General features: G+C 48.0%; 1 protein-coding gene across 5 annotated transcripts in view; it reads right to left on the bottom strand.

Annotated features, from left to right (window-relative positions):
- Positions 1 to 7,297: 7,297 nt before the first annotated feature.
- SLC25A37 (solute carrier family 25 member 37) overlaps positions 7,298 to 16,324 on the bottom strand; it is a 37,197-nt gene continuing 28,170 nt past the window's right edge. For 2 of the 5 annotated variants that reach the window (XM_064482480.1, XM_064482481.1), the window contains 3 exons: positions 14,900 to 15,128; positions 12,858 to 12,914; positions 10,316 to 10,982 (listed from right to left, as the gene is read on the bottom strand). In XM_064482480.1, coding sequence (XP_064338550.1) covers positions 10,462 to 10,982; positions 12,858 to 12,914; positions 14,900 to 15,128 — 807 coding nt within the window. In that variant the 3' untranslated portion in view covers positions 10,316 to 10,461. Of the gene's footprint in view, positions 10,983 to 12,857; positions 12,915 to 14,403; positions 14,828 to 14,899; positions 15,129 to 16,324 lie in introns of those variants that run through there. The other 3 variants (XM_031442201.2, XM_031442202.2, XM_031442205.2) reach the window with 3 other exon arrangements.

The following is a 16,324-nucleotide window of genomic DNA, read 5'->3' as shown; positions in this document are numbered from 1 at the left end:
TCAGTTGGTGAATGGACAAACAAACTGAGGTACATCCACACAACAGACAAAGAGTCTACAATTTTTATGATCTGCAAAGGGCAAAACTATAGAGATGGAAAACAGTCTGTCAAGGGTTAAGGATGGAGGAAAAAGTTGACTCAAAAAGGGCAGCACGAGGGAATTTGGGGAAGTGAGAGAACTATTCTGTACCTTGACTCTGGTGCTGATTAAAGACTGTTTTCTCAAAACTCACAACCGAACGCCAAGCAAGTTCATTATTCCCTGTGTAAATCTATAAATAAGGTTTAAAAATTCAGCAATCTGTTCACTCCTTCAATTCAGATATCCCTCCCTTAAGTCAACATACATATTTCTGAAAGCTGAGCGCAAGTGGGACTTTTGTACATTTAAATATTTAAAAATTTACCAAAGGAGCTTGCTTTTAAAGCATCTTAGTGTGCATTCTTTTGTGAAATAAACATAGTGCACCTGATATTCACTATTCTCTATGTAAACCAGAGATTAGAATTTCATCAGCTGCTTAAAGTGAGGTGAATCTGCAACTCCGATGATTTTTCAGGACATTCTTTTTTTTCCCCCGCAGTTTCCAAGAGCAGGATGGGTAAGTTATTCTTACAACCTTTCCAAAGAAAAAAAGTAGAGCACTCCTAGGCTGTTCAAGTGCCCCCAGGACCAGCCACTGGAGAAACCTACATTCTCTGACTTAGTGAAGAGGACACTGGGAGGCAGAGTTCAGGCATCTGGTTGCACCAGGACTTGCCTTTCCTTAGACTGGACTCGCAGCTAAAGGTCACTGGGGACTGAGCCCCGCTGAGCTGGCTCCCGGCCACATCCTTCCTCTCTCCCTGCCAGCCTCAGAACGCCCCGATGTCAAGTGCAAACAGCAACACCATGAGAAGACGGAAGTCGCCTTTGTCTCAGCCTGGAGCTTAATGACGTATGTCAGAGATGACACTTGTTCAACAAACCAGGTAAACTTTGTGCACCTTGTTTGGCTGTTTTCTAGCCCACAGTTAGCTCAGGTGCTCTGCCCGTCGGTTTGCACATCCTGGTCACAGGCTGAGTTTCAGGTTCAGCAGTCTTTCAACAAAATCACAGACAACTCTGCCTTTGCTCCTCCTAGGAAGGTGTTCCTCACTTTGCTCAATAACTTCCTGAAAAAACAGCGGATGCAAATCTCATTGTTATCAATCACAGAGCATAATAAATGTCTAGGAGTACTGGAGTCCTCTCTAAAGCCAACCTGTGTGGCTTCTTCTACAAACTGAAATCTCCTTTTGCAAAGTAGCTAACCCACCTCTCTTGCGAAACATACACACACATCACACACATGCACGCATGCGTGCGCACACCAGTTTCTCTGGTTACTAAATCCTTATTGGCATAAAGCAGAGTTTTTTGGTCTGGTGAGCAGTCCTGGGTTCCTAAAATTACCTATGCTTTGCAGTGATTCTGGGAGGCATAAGCTTGAACTTTATTGCTGGATATCAAAAACACTCTTGGGAGCTTCAAGTTCCTGGTGGATGCATTGCCTCTTCTTCCTAAAGCACACAGATGCTTCTGCCTCCCTACCAGCTCCATCTAGCACTCCCCACTTGCACAGAAGGAGAAGGGAGTGCCAGAATTCAACATGAGGGGAGGATATTCTTAAATAAAACATGCATTTCATAAGAGGACATCATTAGAGTAGAATACGAATGTCCTCTCATGTAGCCAAAATACACCTAGAGTTTATTTTCTTTTTCTGGGGGCTCTGACTGCAACTGGAAGGAATCAGTGGTAATGCTAAATTTTTTTAAACAAAGTTAAGTCAAATTGAAATTAACTGCCTTGGAGGGGAGGGAATAGCTCAGTGGTAGAGTGTGTGCTTAGCATGCACAAGTCCTGGGTTCAATTCCCCAGTACCTCCGTTAAAAAATAATGAATAAACAAACCTAATTACCTCTCCCCACAAACAAATAATAATAATAATTTTTAAATAAATTAATGAATTAATTGCTTTATTATCGAGAAGCCAAAGAGTGTCCACTAAAAGAAAGAATTCACAGAACCCTTTTTCCAATCTATTCTTCGTTCTCTGCCAGGCTCGCCCTACACCAGCTGATCCAGCTGTTGGAGGAAAGGAACAGGTAAGGAGGACTGGTAAATACCCCTGGACTCCGGCTCATCTGGCACGCCAAGCCCGGCTCATCCTTGGGGATTCCGTGACTACACCAGCCATGGGAGCAGAACTGTTTAAAGAACTTTCTAAACCTGAGTCTCTAAGTCCTCATCCCACATCAAATGAAAAATCTTTAATTTACCCACATCCCCCATTCAACATAATTTCTACATGGCCCTGGGAGAGCTAGAAGCTATTAACTAGCTGATCCAATGTTTTGTAGACATTTAATTCAATGTTCGTTCATTTTGATTTTTCAGTTTTCTTTTCATATTTTGAAGTCAATACACTTCTTTTGGGTTTCCAAACATTCTCCTCATAATAAGGGCCTCCAACTTGGACAATTTGCCTTGAGAGTTTTTCCTTTAGGGTTATCTCCTGCATGTCTCTAGTGTAGACCCAGGGTGAGAGCTAGATCTTTGAGCAAAGGCTTCTCGGTACACTCTCTCTCATTCCCAAGCAAAGTAGCACGTGGCACATAATGAGCAATTGTCAGAATAGTTCGTGCCTCCAGTCTTGGCTGTAAGGCAAAGAAACACACGGGGGAAAAGTTCCCAAACTATGAAGGAGGTTCAGCACAACGATCAATTTTAAAACCTGAAGATTCGCGAGCATGCCTTGGTGCAGATCTGATTTGCAGATACAAAAAGTTTCTTTCATTTCCTAGAGAAACACAAGTTAATATAATTTCGTTTAGAAATGCTGCTATCTGAAAAAGCATTCTAGTACAATAGGGTCCAGAAGCTGAGACAGATGTGGGTTTCCAGTTTGAAGGGTGAGAGATGGTGTGTCTCGTGTATTAACGAAAATCAGATGCCACCTTGTGGCCAGAAGTAGAAATTCAGGGATTTAACTGGGGCAGGGGGTGAAAAACGGGTTGCTCTGGGATTCAAACACTATAGAAATGCAACGGCCGGTGACACAGCCCATTCAAGTGAGGACAGTGGACTCCCACATTAATCCTCAAAACACGTCTTTGCTCTAATCTATGACATCCTTACAGACATAATCCTTAATTCACACACATGCATTTACAAGCATCCAGGACACCCTCCTCCTTCACTCCAATCCATAGGGCTGGTTGTCACCTCACCCTAAATCCAGTGTTGATTAACCCTGAAAACCTCTCAGGGAGATTTTGACCTCTGAAGAGTGGAGGTGACATCACAGATATGTTCAAGGGTGTTACGTGATACACAATTTCTTTTCATGCACAAATAAAAGTCACTTTGGAAGGCAGTTTGGCAGTTTCCTACAAAACTAACATTCTTACCATGTAATCCAGTAATCACATTCCTTTCAGCCCAAAGGAGTTGAAAACCACGTGCACACAAAAACCTGTGCACAGATGTTAGAACAGCTTTATTCATAATTGCCAAAACTTGGAAGCAACCCAGATTTCCTTCAGAGGGTGAATGGATAAATAAACTGTGGTACAACCAGACAATGGAGTAATAATATTCAGAACTAAAAAGAAATGAGCTATCAAGCCATGAAAAGACATGGCGGAACTTTAAATGCATGTTACTAGGTAAAAGAAGCGAATCTGAAAAGGCTACATGCTCTGATTCCAACTATGTGACATCCTGGAAAAGTCAGAACTATGGAGAGAGCAGATTGATGGATGGTTGCCGGGGGTGACAGGGGAGGGAGGGGTGCGTAGTTGAGCACATGGGATTTCTAGGGCAGTGAAACTGCCCTGCCTGATACTATTATAGGTGGACACACGTCATTCTATATTTGCTCAAACTCATCAAATGTACAACACCAACAGTGAACCCTAAAGTAAACTATGGTCTTTGGTTAATGAGTCAGTGTAGGTTCATCAGCTGTAACACAGGTACCACTCTGGTGGGGGATGTTGTTAATGGGGGAGGCTGTGTGTGGTGTGTAGGGTCAGGAGGTATACGGGAAATCTCTGTGCTAAAGCATGTATTTTTTTCAAGTTTAGACATACAGACTTTGAAATTAAAAAAAATGCCACAGAAAAGCCTCATTGTTTCTTCCTAGAGTTATGTACAATGTGAAAATCAGGGCAAGGCTGCCATCACTTTCCTTAAGCAGCAGGCACTCAGTAGGACCGATTTTGTTTCAAGCACTCAGCCTGGAGTTCAACACAGACAACAGTTCTCACTCAGAATTTAAAATGACGTAGGCAAATTATTTAATTACTGCTGCACAGAGAAGCAACAATTAAAGACTTTGATGTGAAATACATTTATAGCCATCACTTTCTGATACCAAATTCCTGGGGTTTTGTATTTTATTTGCAGAGTAGTTTAGGGAGTGAGAAGTGAGTTATCAGTAAAGCAAAATGATAATGACTGATTCTCTATGGCAGGCAGGCTAAAAGGTCTGTGATGATTCTCCTAATCTCATATAAAAATATGTCACATACTTTAATAACGGGCTTGGAGACTGGGTAAGTGCCTATGTTAAAAGAACACAGGCACTAACCATTATGTACAAAGTAGATAAACAACAAGGTCCTACTCTATAGCACAAGGAACTATATTCAATACCTTGTAATAACCTATAATAAAAAAGAATATGAAAATGAATATATATGTACAACTGTATCACTATGCTGTACACCAGAAATTAACACAACATTGTAAATCAACTACACCTCAATTTAAAAAAAAACATACGTTATTGCAGCTTGGGGAACTATTTTAGGCCATCTGACCCAACCCATACTTTTTGCAGATGAGGAAACTAGGCCAGAGGGATGAAATGAGATGTCCAAGGTCACTCAAGATTGCCCAACTACTTAGTGACCACCAGGACTGGTGTCTAGGCCTTCAGACTGCACCCGTCTGCGATGGTTCAGTGGTTAAAACAGACCAGAGCAAATAAACGACTTCATTATACCAGCAAATTAAAAAGGTATTCTTGTATTAGCATTCACTATAAGGTAATTGTCTGCTTTTCAAATCTGGCTTTTAGAAACTTGCTGCTCTTAAAAACAAAAGAATTACAGGGTGGAAATAGAAGATAGCATTAGTAAACAAAGATTTCTGACCTAAGTCAACTCAGCAAAAATATAATCTCTTCAAAATAGGAAGCTGGATGAAATGAAGCATGACGGGAAGGATCTAGGAACACTCGTGAATGAGCGCTCTTGGCAACCGGAGCTCGCTGGAACACCCTGAGGTGTCCTCCGCCCAGAGGACTTTCCATGCCTCCCCATCACCTAGCGATTAAAGGTCACTCTCCTCAGGGTGACCGTCAGAGCTCGGATTTGCAGCTCCGCACCAGGGCTTCTCCCACGACACCCTGACGGCTGCTGCGGCTGCAGACTGAGCTGTTGTCCCAAATTGTAATCACGACTCTGAGGCCACCCACGCCTTCTGCCTCAGACTAGAGTCAGGGCTTTATTTCCCTGTAAACAGCACTAGCCCATCTCCACCCCTCCCCGTGGCTCCAGCGGTTGTGTCTGTCTCTCCTCCAACCCTGGGCTTATGTTCTTCTCTGAGATGTGGCCTTAAGGTCACTCTTGCGGGGAGGAGTGGAGTCTCTCCCGGAAGAGGTAGCCAGTCAGCTAGAGGCCGTGGGAACTCAGACAGGAGGAGACCCTGGCTCAGGAGGAAAGGAAAGCCCTTCCTTTCATGACTTTTCTGGGCTGGAATCTGAACAGCGTGGCTGTGCTGGAGTGATGAAGACGGTCTCTGATACAGGAGGAACCAGGCGCGCCAGCACTGGAGGGGACCCGGGTTGAAGATGAGAAGCATGTCCAGCATCTCTTTCTCTTGGCAAAACCACACCGAACATGTACCACCTACCAAGCCCTGTGCCACGTGCCAGCAGTAAGCTGGTAAACTGGCTCTTCAAAAAGAAGGAGCCCTGATTTACAGCCCTTGCCTGTTTCTGTCGTGTAAATATTCCTCCCATTGGTGATTTCAAGCAACCAACGTGACATTACTGAATGCGAAGCTGGGAAGTGCATTCAGCTCCAGGAGCAGGTGCAGGACACCCCAGCATACCACTGGTGGGGACAAGTAAGTGTCTCACGGAGCTTCGTCAAATGGAATCACGTTACTGTTTTCAGTCCACGGCAGCCTCCACTATCATCTTGCTGGGTCTAGATTTGACATCTTCCCTTAGTCTTCTAGGCTGTACGGCCTGAAAGGGCGAGAACCACATTTATACTTGGCTCCTGTCCCCACAGCACCAAGCACGATGCTCTGCTCCTGGGAGGCACCCTGGATCTCCTGGCCGATGGATTTTTGTGGGGCAGGGAGAGGAGAACTCGCTGCTGAATGGATATGTATGCATTGAAGGCAGGTCCTCCCATGCCTGCCACCCCACCCGGAGTGGACGCAATCACAAGCCACAAGTCACTTGGGGAAGCACAGCATCGACCTTTAGTAAAACTGCAGAGCAGGAAGCGTATCTATCTCCAGCCTCCTCCACTCTCCAATCGGCACCCCGGCCCACCTCCTGGCACCCTTGCCCATGGCTGGTGCTCCGGCCTGCCCTCAATTCTGACTCTCCACCCTCACTAAAGCCTTCGGTGGTTATGCAGAAAGCAGGTGCCCTGAGCTCCAAAACAGGGAGATGAGTCCAGAACTGTCTCTGGTTTCTCAAAGGGGTCTGAGACTCCCCCTCCCTGACCCCGACTCCCGACACCAGAATAGGTCTAGTTCCCTGGCTTAAGCTGTGACCTTCACGAAGTATATGTGGACTCTGGTCACCCTCGGGGTCTCCCATTGATTGAAGCTCCATGAATGGTTTAGTGTGTGTGTGAGAGAGAGAGAGAGAGAGAGAGAGAGAGAGAGAGAGAGAGAGAGAGAGAGAGAGAACAGGCACCAGCACTGTGCATCCCATGCATCTGCTGCCTCTCGCTCTCGTGGTCCCACACAGGGAAGGAGCTGCCACCCTCCCCACAGTGAACCAAGTCAGAGGAGGCTTCTGGCCCTGCCCCAGCGTCATGTGACCATCCTGGAGCTGACTAAGGCAGTGACCTGCTTCCACTATTATAAGAGGGCTCAAGGACCACATTCTATCGAAGCCATAGTTCCTGGCCCTTAATGTGCGAGACTGGAGGAGGGATAAGCCCCGTGAATTCGGTCCCTTCTCTGCATCCACTTCCCCCTTATTTCCACATCCCCACCACAGAGCCCACAACACTTCAAAGATCAAGGCTTTATTTTCTCTAGCTCCAGTGTCACAACCGTAGCAGCATATCGGAAACATCCCCACGGTAAACACACATTTCTCCCCTTCTTCAAAGAGCTGGCAACAATCCAGAGGCAGAAAGCATGATTTTTACTACAGGCGTTTCAGAAACACTTGCTCGCCGGGATCACACACATCGCCCCGGCAGGTGGGCAGCAGCAGTATACTTCAGTTTCCTTAAATAAAAAGTTAAATAAAACCTTCTTGGCGTAACAATGTGTGGCAGATACAGCCTTCAGGAGGCTTTGGAGGACAGCACTTGGAATAAAACATCAGCATTTTTAAAAAAAGAAAAAGAGAAAGAACCCACACAAAAGGATGTAAGCCAGGAAATAGACTGAATCCAAAGTGAAGAAAAAATAGTCACGGGTTGAAGATTTACCCCTTTTGAAAAAAAATCAATTTTTTAATTCAAAAATAAAAGTAAAGTTCAGATCAAGTGGTTGGATCTCTAATCATGGTCTGAGCAGAAGAGTCACACACACGATGAGTATTGAACTCAAGTAGCATTGCCTGGTGGCAGACGTCACCCCAAAGGCCAAAGACACTAATGACCAAGACATCACCAGGGGCAGGGTGTGGGGAGAACACGTTCCTATTTAGCTCTTTGCAAAGTCGAAGTCACAAGCAACAACGGGGCTGCAGTCCGCATGGGGCAGTCACACAAGCTTTGGAGCTCAGGGCGAGGCAGGGAGGTGGCTAATTCCTATGAAATTAATGACCACTTACATTTGTCTAGTGCTTCACAACTTTCAAAGCTTTTGCAGATACATCGCTCATTCAGCCTCAGGAAGACCCAGCGGGGAAGGCAGGACAGGTGGCATCAGCCCCACTTCCCAGCCCATCCCTGTGCACTGTGAAAGGAAAGCCAGGATCAGACCCCCGGACTCTGAGCCCACAGACTCTGAAATCCTGAGACGCCGCCTATCTTCACATCTCCCTACCCAAAGGAGCTTTCCCAGAATACCACTGGAAACAAAATCCCATCAGAAATAAGGAATATTCTGCAGCAGTGCGGCGTCTCTTAAGTGGACGGAAAGGGGTGGGTGGTAATTATCTTAGAATTTGATCTAGTTTTTCTTCCGTTTGCAGAACATAACTCTAAGGGCGGCGGGGAGGCATGTTTAGAGAGATGTAAACAGTTCCTGCAGCAGCCTGGCATCCCTGGGTGTTCTGCATCCCTGAGTGGGACAGGAGCTTGCTGCAACTGATTTCCACTGGGGGCGGGGGTGGGCTGACTCTGAGGGGGACAGGTCAGCAGCCAGGCCCCTCAGCCCAGAAGACCCCGCACAGCAGGCACGTGCGGGAGCTGCCTGACGTGGCTCACTCCTGCCCCAGACCTGAAAACTACCCCCGGAGGCACAAGATCCCAGGAGGCCGGCTGTCCCAGCGCCACCTGAGCTCTTCCCAGGAGTCATGGCATCCAGAGGAGCCTGGGTCTGAGTCTGATGAGAATGCATGACACTGACCCTGCCTAAGGCCAAGGGTGAAGGGAGAAGGGTGAAGGGCGAAGGTCAGGACCAAGCCAGGGAGAATGGAAACCCACACACACATGCTTCCTGCTCATTCTGAAAGACAGGATCGGAAAGGAAACTGAAGCCAGGGGTCTTCCCTTGGAGAGAGGCCTGGCAGCCCACGGAAGGGTGTGGCCAGAGGAAACAGGCTTGCGTTTGCTCTTAGTGATCATCTGGCTCAGATGCACCATTTCAGAAAACAAGGCAGTTCGTGGTCTCAGAGGGCACGGACTGAGCAAGGATGGAGATGGCTCAGAGGCACCCTGACTGGACACCAGGGCCCAGATGCCTTCAGTAGCTGGACTTGGGGGGCCCGGCCTGACGGGGAAACTCGTGGCGGGCAGGGGGGCAGGCAAACGCCATAGACACACTTGCTGTGGTTTTTAAAAGCGCTAAAGCTGCACAGGGAAACATAAGACAGATCGAGAGATTTCGTCAAAACCCACACAGACAAGAATATCCGAAGTGCCTGAGTAAAAGGTTGGTGGAGCATTAAAGCCGGAGGATCAAGGTAGGACTTTTCTCGCTTGCTGCCCCGTAAGTAGCTAAATGCTGGCATTTCAAGGGCTTCTAAGTGCTGGCCCCGCGAGACATACATTCACGTCACTCACAAGGGAAGGAAAAGGTCTCAGTAAGTCCAAGGCCCGCCACCCTAATTCCACTGGGGCCCACTGTCCTCCCAGTGTGGGCCATGCTGCCAGCCAGTCGGGTGGGGGAGGGGTGCACACAGCAAGAGGAAAAGCCCCAGGGCCAGATCTTTGGTCCTGGAATTTCTAGGAAAGACAAAGGGAGAAAGCACATGAAGGCAACTGACTGAATAAAAGGAAAAACAAAAGCAGTTAGAAGTAATATATCATTATTTTGACTTTTTTTTTTTTCAACGTACCTTTTCCCCCACGAAAAGAGAAATTCAAAATATAAACCTTGTATTTATTATTTTACATTCAAGTGGAACTTCCATCTGAGGGGCTCAACAGTTTTAGGCCACGTGGAGCAGTTTATGACTTTGGTGCCTTTTTTGCTTAACCCGATGGAAGAATTCAGCCCTCTGTTTAAAAAAACAAAAAACAAACAAAAAAAACCCCAGCTCTAGTCCCAGTTCTAACACTTGTCTGTACACACACACAGGCACACACAGAAACCCAAAAATGTCTCCATAGAAAAATAAAGGATAAACATTATCCATCTATTTGATACTGTGTACTGGAACTTTTATATACATCATTTTTGTTTTCCTCTTTAATGTTTTCAGTCACTGCACATTTTCTTCCCTCCTGTGTGATCTATGATTTCAGGGGAGGAGATGCTACAGTGAAGCAGAAAAGCTGCATCACTCTCGGGGGAGGGAGAGAAAAAGCAACTTCTCCCTCCGCTTCCCAAGTCTTTCCCCTCCTTCCGCCAGCTGGGATGTCCCTGCGGACGGCCGGCGGGTCAGCGGCTGTCCCATCCCCTCCTCTCTCTAAGGCATCAGGGAGCAGAAGCCCCACCCTGCCAACACCCTGCCGAAAGAAATCTTGGTGTGAGGGCAAGGGAATGGAAGCAGGCAGGGGGAGCCTTTGCCCAATAGAAGATTCTGGAATCACTTGCCACGGCCCCATTCCTTTAGTATAGAGTTCGATTCTCCAGCTTGTGCTTGGTGAGGAAGTACTTGAAGAACTCGTAGACGGACCAGGAGATGGCCGTGGAGGGCATCTGGTAGATGACACGAGCCTGCACGCCCTTGAAGTAGCCAGGCAGGCCGTTGAGCTGGTAGACCGTCCGGAAGGCGTTGGCCATGCCCGACAGCCGGCCGCTGATGTTGGCCAGGTTGAGGGCCATGTTCTCCTGAGTGTTGAGGAGGGTCTTGCAGACGTCCAGCGGGGTGGTGGCGGCGGCGGCGAGGGCCCCGGCCAGCCCGCCTGAGATGATGTGGGACTGGGGGTTGTAGTCCCGGTAAGGGTTGATCTGCTCCTGCAGGAACTCGTAGGTGATGAAGTGGATGGACTGGAAGGGAATGTTCATGGTCAGCTGCGTGGTGTAACTCCGGTAGAAGGCCCCCACGCCCTCCGTCCCCCAGACTGTCCGGATGCAGCTGAGGGCCGACCGGTGCGGCGAGTTGTACATCTGCAAGCGCTGCTTCACGACTGTGGCCGGGCCGCGGGTGGTCGGGTTTGGCCCCACCCCGCGTCGGAGTGAGGTGGGGAGCCAAGCCGTAAAGAGAAACAAGCAAGTTTAGACACACTGGTGCATGGGGGCCAGCGCACACCCAGCCCCAGCCTGAGAAACCACCGAGGGCCACCTCCAGGCCGTCCCGTTTAAAAACCTGCCTCCGGGACCCGCTGCCAGGAGGGGGCTGTCTCCTGAAGTTTCTCCTGCCTGAATTTTGGTTAAGGTGGTCCCTAAACCAGGCAGCCACTTCAGACTAGATGCACTGATCTCCCCAGGTCCTAGCTGCCTCGGGCATCCCACACGTCGCCAACCTAAACCCTGCTCCTGGCCCCTCCGTCCTCCTGTCTCAATTCATCCACTGGACACATGTTCCATCTTTTATCCTCAGTGGTCTGTCCCTCTGACAGTGTTTTTAGCTTCTGTATCTCCAGGCTCTTGGGAGAGACACTAGAATCTTGTCCACTCAAGTTCAATGACAAACTCCAGGGAAGACCCTGGTCTTGGTTAACACAAAACTAACTGGTGGCTCAAAGGACATGGGGCAAATGAGAGCCAACTGTGGTCCCTTAGGCTTAGAGTTTTAACTGTCCCCATGCATTGCAAGATGGACACATACAGTGTGCTTTTCTTTACTTTTAAAGAAATCAAATTCTTAAGTCAGTGTAACATCAGGCAGAAGAGGGGGTAGTTGAATCTCACTTTTTTCTCCTTTAATAAAAGAACTAAAATTCTTGCCTGGTTAACATGGCCTAACTAACTGGTCGCTGGCCAGGTCCCGATATGAATCGCTTTAGACACACACAAAAAAGTCCACCTCCCAGTCTGACCCATCACGCCCCTGAAGGTCAGAGCAAGTTTTCTATCTGCTGGGACACGGGAGGCAGCTGAGAGCAAGTAACATTTAACCTTAAAAGACAAAAACAGACGAACTTATAACACAGGACTTAAAACGTTGAACCTTTTACCTCCAGTTCTCCCTTCTGGCAAGGGATCAATTTCAGATAGGGGAGAAAAGTGGAAAGGGTCCCACACCTCACACAGATGAACCTACCTAAAAGACCGCCCAGGACCAGACCCCAGTCAGCTAAGGACCCGAAGATACAGACAAAGCCGACAGAGCTCGTCTGCACACCTCAGAATTGCTTTATACGCTCCCAGAACTCAAAAGGAGGGGAAAAGGTGACATGGGAGGAGAGAGCTACAACCAAATGGGCAAACGTTAATTTATGCAGTTGGCTGATGCGTACGTGGGGGTTCATAATACTCTTCTCCCTACATTTGCCTCTGTTTGAAATTTTCCATAATAATTTCACATTTCTTTTCAAAAAGCAAATTAAACATAAGTCCTCATGAATGGCCTCTGACAGGTTCCTTCTAAATTTGTCTAGGGTTGATAATGGTTAACAAGGGCCAGCGGGTGTGTGTGTGTGTGTGTGCGTGTGCTCCCACTCACGCATGCACACACAGGTTTCAGAGTAATGCAAAAGCACACTAAAGAGTCCCCAGGAGAGCTTATGAAAGCAGATATCTTGTCCGTACCCCCAGAGATTCTGATTTAGGAGGCCGGGGGTGGGAACGTAAGAATCAGTATTTTTAACGTGCTCCCGGGAGATACCGATGCTGTGGTCCGGGGATCACATCCTGAGTCACTCCATTTAAGAGAACAGGAATACCGGAACTCAAACACTCACATCCCTGCTTGAGACCTTTGACAACATGGTAAAGAATCCTCCTGCTTATTCTGACTGGGGGCCAGGAGTCCCCTTGCCGGACCTTCTGTCCCCACCCCCCACCTCTCCTGCCCCACTGCACATCCCCTACTGCTACTCCCTGGGACCATGAAACATTACCTTCTGCTGGATTCATTACCGCATCGTGGAGCAGGGTGGCCATACTCCCAGCTATCCCTGCAAAACAAACTCCAGAAAATTACCCTCTGGGACCAGGGGTTCTGAGGCAGTTCCTGGAACCTAAAATCAGACAGGACCCTGGACCTAGCTTTCTAAGAAACAAAATTCACTACCAACTCCACCCAGGTGAGCACTGACTCTTAAAACCATAAAGTGATCACGGAAATACTGGATAAAAATGGGGAAGGGAACACAGGCACCATTACCCACATTTCAAACCTGCAGAAACCCCGTTTTCCCAATGAAAAGGTTAGACCTCCTAACACTGGATTTGGGACCAGAAACCACACTCAGTAGATTTTTCCAGCACTGAGATTTTCATTCTCTCTTGTCCTTTGCCTCTGTCTACAGGTTAACTCCCTCTGCCCTTAAACTGGGGCCACCAAAGGGGCCAATTATCATGTACAGAGCAGAGAGGGGGAAAAAGAAGAGAAATCTCTATGAACATTCCTTAATAAAATTCAGGCTTTTTTTTTTAATGGTCAAGATAAAAAGACCATCAGGAACACCTGCATATGCGGGATTTCCAGGGTCAGTTTGCAAAGTGATGACACGTCTCCGAGACCACTGACCCCATCTGAGAGTCTCATCTGGCCTGGCTTCCAGAAGCAGGAACTTCAAAAGCCTGACTGAGGCCTGGAATTTTGCTTTTGGCTCTGGGGTTCCTCCCTCTTGAGTGACAAGGCCTCGTAATTAAGATTATGGCTGGAAGGTGGGAGGAACCAGGATACTGGCTAAGGCTTCAGAAATGCATGAAGTGCATATATCACCCCCTCCCTCCTCCACACGCACTTCGGATTATCCCCAGAAAGGCACAACCACAGCACGCACCGCTGTGAAGCAGTAACAGCGCCGGGCCGAACTTAACATAAACTGGGCTCCAACAAACCGCTTTCAAGGGGTTCAGTGACCAAGGAGTTAAAAAGGCAAAAGGACTCGGGGACAGTATCAGGGAGAGGATCTTAGTGGCCATTTCAACAGATGCAACTAGAGGCTGATTTTTAAAAAGCAGAGCAAATATCCGCAAACCAGCCAGGTAGAGTTACTACCACCGGGGTTTGCTGACGGGAGAGAAGCTCTTTGGTTTTGAGTAAAACAAAACAGAGAAGGGGGTAAAAGGTTGTTGCCAGTTCCATCTACCTCCCCGTTGCTGAAAAAGAATTTTGTTAAAGGACTCCTAAGCCCCGCTTCTCCACTGTCCCATTCCAAACCCAAACAAAAGCCAAACCCACAGGAGGCTAAAACAGCCGCTCAGCCGGGCCCAGTCAGACAAGCCGGCGGACCAGCCAGCGGCCAACTCAGGCCCCCCGCCCGCCTGGCCCCCTCGGAACAACCAAAGAAAACGCTTTCAGCCCTTGCTTGCAGACAGATGCAACTCAGACAAACGGAAGAGAATAGAGGTGAAATTCCCAAATTCCCAGAAGCTTAGGTGGGGAAGGTCCTCTGCGCCGGAGCAAATCCTTCATCAGCCATAAAACTTCTTGACCTTTTAAAGCTTAGTTAGATCTTGGCGTTGCTGAGACCTGTTGGGCCAGTTTTAAATAGTCTCAAAGAAGCTGTCCAGATAGCTTTTTTTTTTGTTTTGGAATCCAGCATTCAAAAGTTTTGTTTCTATTCAGGGTTTTGGTTTTTTTTTCCTAGATCTGATCATTAATTGCTTTGGAATTTTTTTTTTTTTAAAAAAAGCAAAAACAAAATGGCAAAACCACTCGACAATGAAAACTGAAACTCTCTGTCACCAACTTTCCCCAGGCTTCAGAAAGCGAAGGAGGGGAATGGAAAAAAGTGCGCATGCGTGTGTGTGTGTGTGTGTGCGTGTGTCAGGGTGTGTGTGCACACACTCCTCTAGCTGGAGTCCTCGGTTCATAAGCAAATGTGGCGGAGATGAGGCGTCAGGCTGCTGGGTCACAGGGAGGAGAACCCTGGGGAAGGGTCTGTTGAAGGAGAGACCTTTCTAACTCCAGACAAACGCTTGCAAATACCGTTGGCTAGGTGGCTGTTCCCTTGATGGTGGAAAACGGCATTTAAAGTCCTTTTCATGTTTTCGTAGCAGGCAAAATACATGGCGTGGGCGGGCCCCGCACCCATCATCATCACGTTGAGGCCTCGCAAGGGCCTCCAGAAGCCTTCAGTCCGTATGATTTTCTTGAGAGCTCCGTAGACACTTGTGTAATGGGCTTTGGGATCTGGATTCAAACTCTGCATTCGTGTCTGGGGGAGGGCAAGAAAATAAGAAAAGAGTGGGATTAACAAGGATGCTAAAGAGGGAAAGGATGACCCAGGGAGACAGTGAGAGAAAACAGGCCATTTTCATAATTTCACAGGACCTCTGGGTGAAGGAAAATTTGATTCTTCTCCTTTCTGGAGAAATTCCACCCCACAAGCAATACACACATACACACATTCGCATGAATTTCATTATGCCTAGAAAAGAGGGGAAAAGATGAGGGGCAGGATTTGGAGCAGGCAGATCTGCCCAGCCACTGGCAAGCTGTGTGACATCTAATGAGTCCCTTAACCTCTCTGGGCTTCGGGATCCTCAATTTAAAAAACAGGGTTGTTGCAAGCATCAAATGAAACAATGTGTGTGAAAACCCTTAGTAAACTCAGAGACCAAGTCAAACAGAAGTATTATTATTATTCAAAGGTTCCCATTCTGGTTCTAAAGTCTCCTGTGTCCTCATTTATCTAAGACCTGTGTTGTGAAAGTTCTGTTCAGCCCGACTGTGAAATCTCCCCGGAATCCTCCATCCCTCACCTCCTCATCTCCCCTAAATACTTTTTACGCTTCGTCTTTACAAGTTAGCACTGAAATGTATGGTCTTGTTCTTCATTTCTTCCTGTGTAGAGACTTGCGTCCCTGAGCAGAGACCAGCTTTCCCCATATGTCACCCCCATCACGAGCATGCTTTCCTGGAGTTACCTGTCCCTCATATCACTCTTTACATCTAGAGCTTTCCTGACTTATGAAAAGTCCACATCTGGCTGCATTTCTCAAGCCCAGAGTGTGAGCTGCTGAGCGACAGGTGGAACAGAGGCAGCCTGCCCCGGGGGCCGACCTTGGCCTGTCGACAGGAGGTGGCTCCTGCCAGCCCCCTTCCCAGGGGAGAGGCCCGCCTTGGCAAAGGTCTGGAGTAGCTTCCTGTGCCTCTTCCTCCCGGGTTCTGGCCTGGAGTGGCAAGACCAGCCTCCGGAGGGTGGCCTCCCTTGGGTCCCAGCAGCCCCTTGCAAGCAGAGGGGGATGGCCGTGCGAGAAACACACGAGACCAGAGCAAGGAGCCGGGAGACCAGATTCAGGACCTGACTGGCTCCATCAGGGCCACGTGGCCTCGGCTGTGGCATCTCATCTCTCTGGTCCCCAGTGTCCTCAACCGGAGTATCAGCACAGCAGCTGATCATCAGAATCA

This window comes from Camelus dromedarius, chromosome 36 (assembly GCF_036321535.1).
Source record: "Camelus dromedarius isolate mCamDro1 chromosome 36, mCamDro1.pat, whole genome shotgun sequence".
Taxonomy (NCBI): Eukaryota; Metazoa; Chordata; class Mammalia; order Artiodactyla; family Camelidae; genus Camelus; species Camelus dromedarius.
The sequence above is the reverse complement of the archived record's forward strand: the minus strand, read 5'-3'. Positions and strand labels throughout refer to the sequence as shown.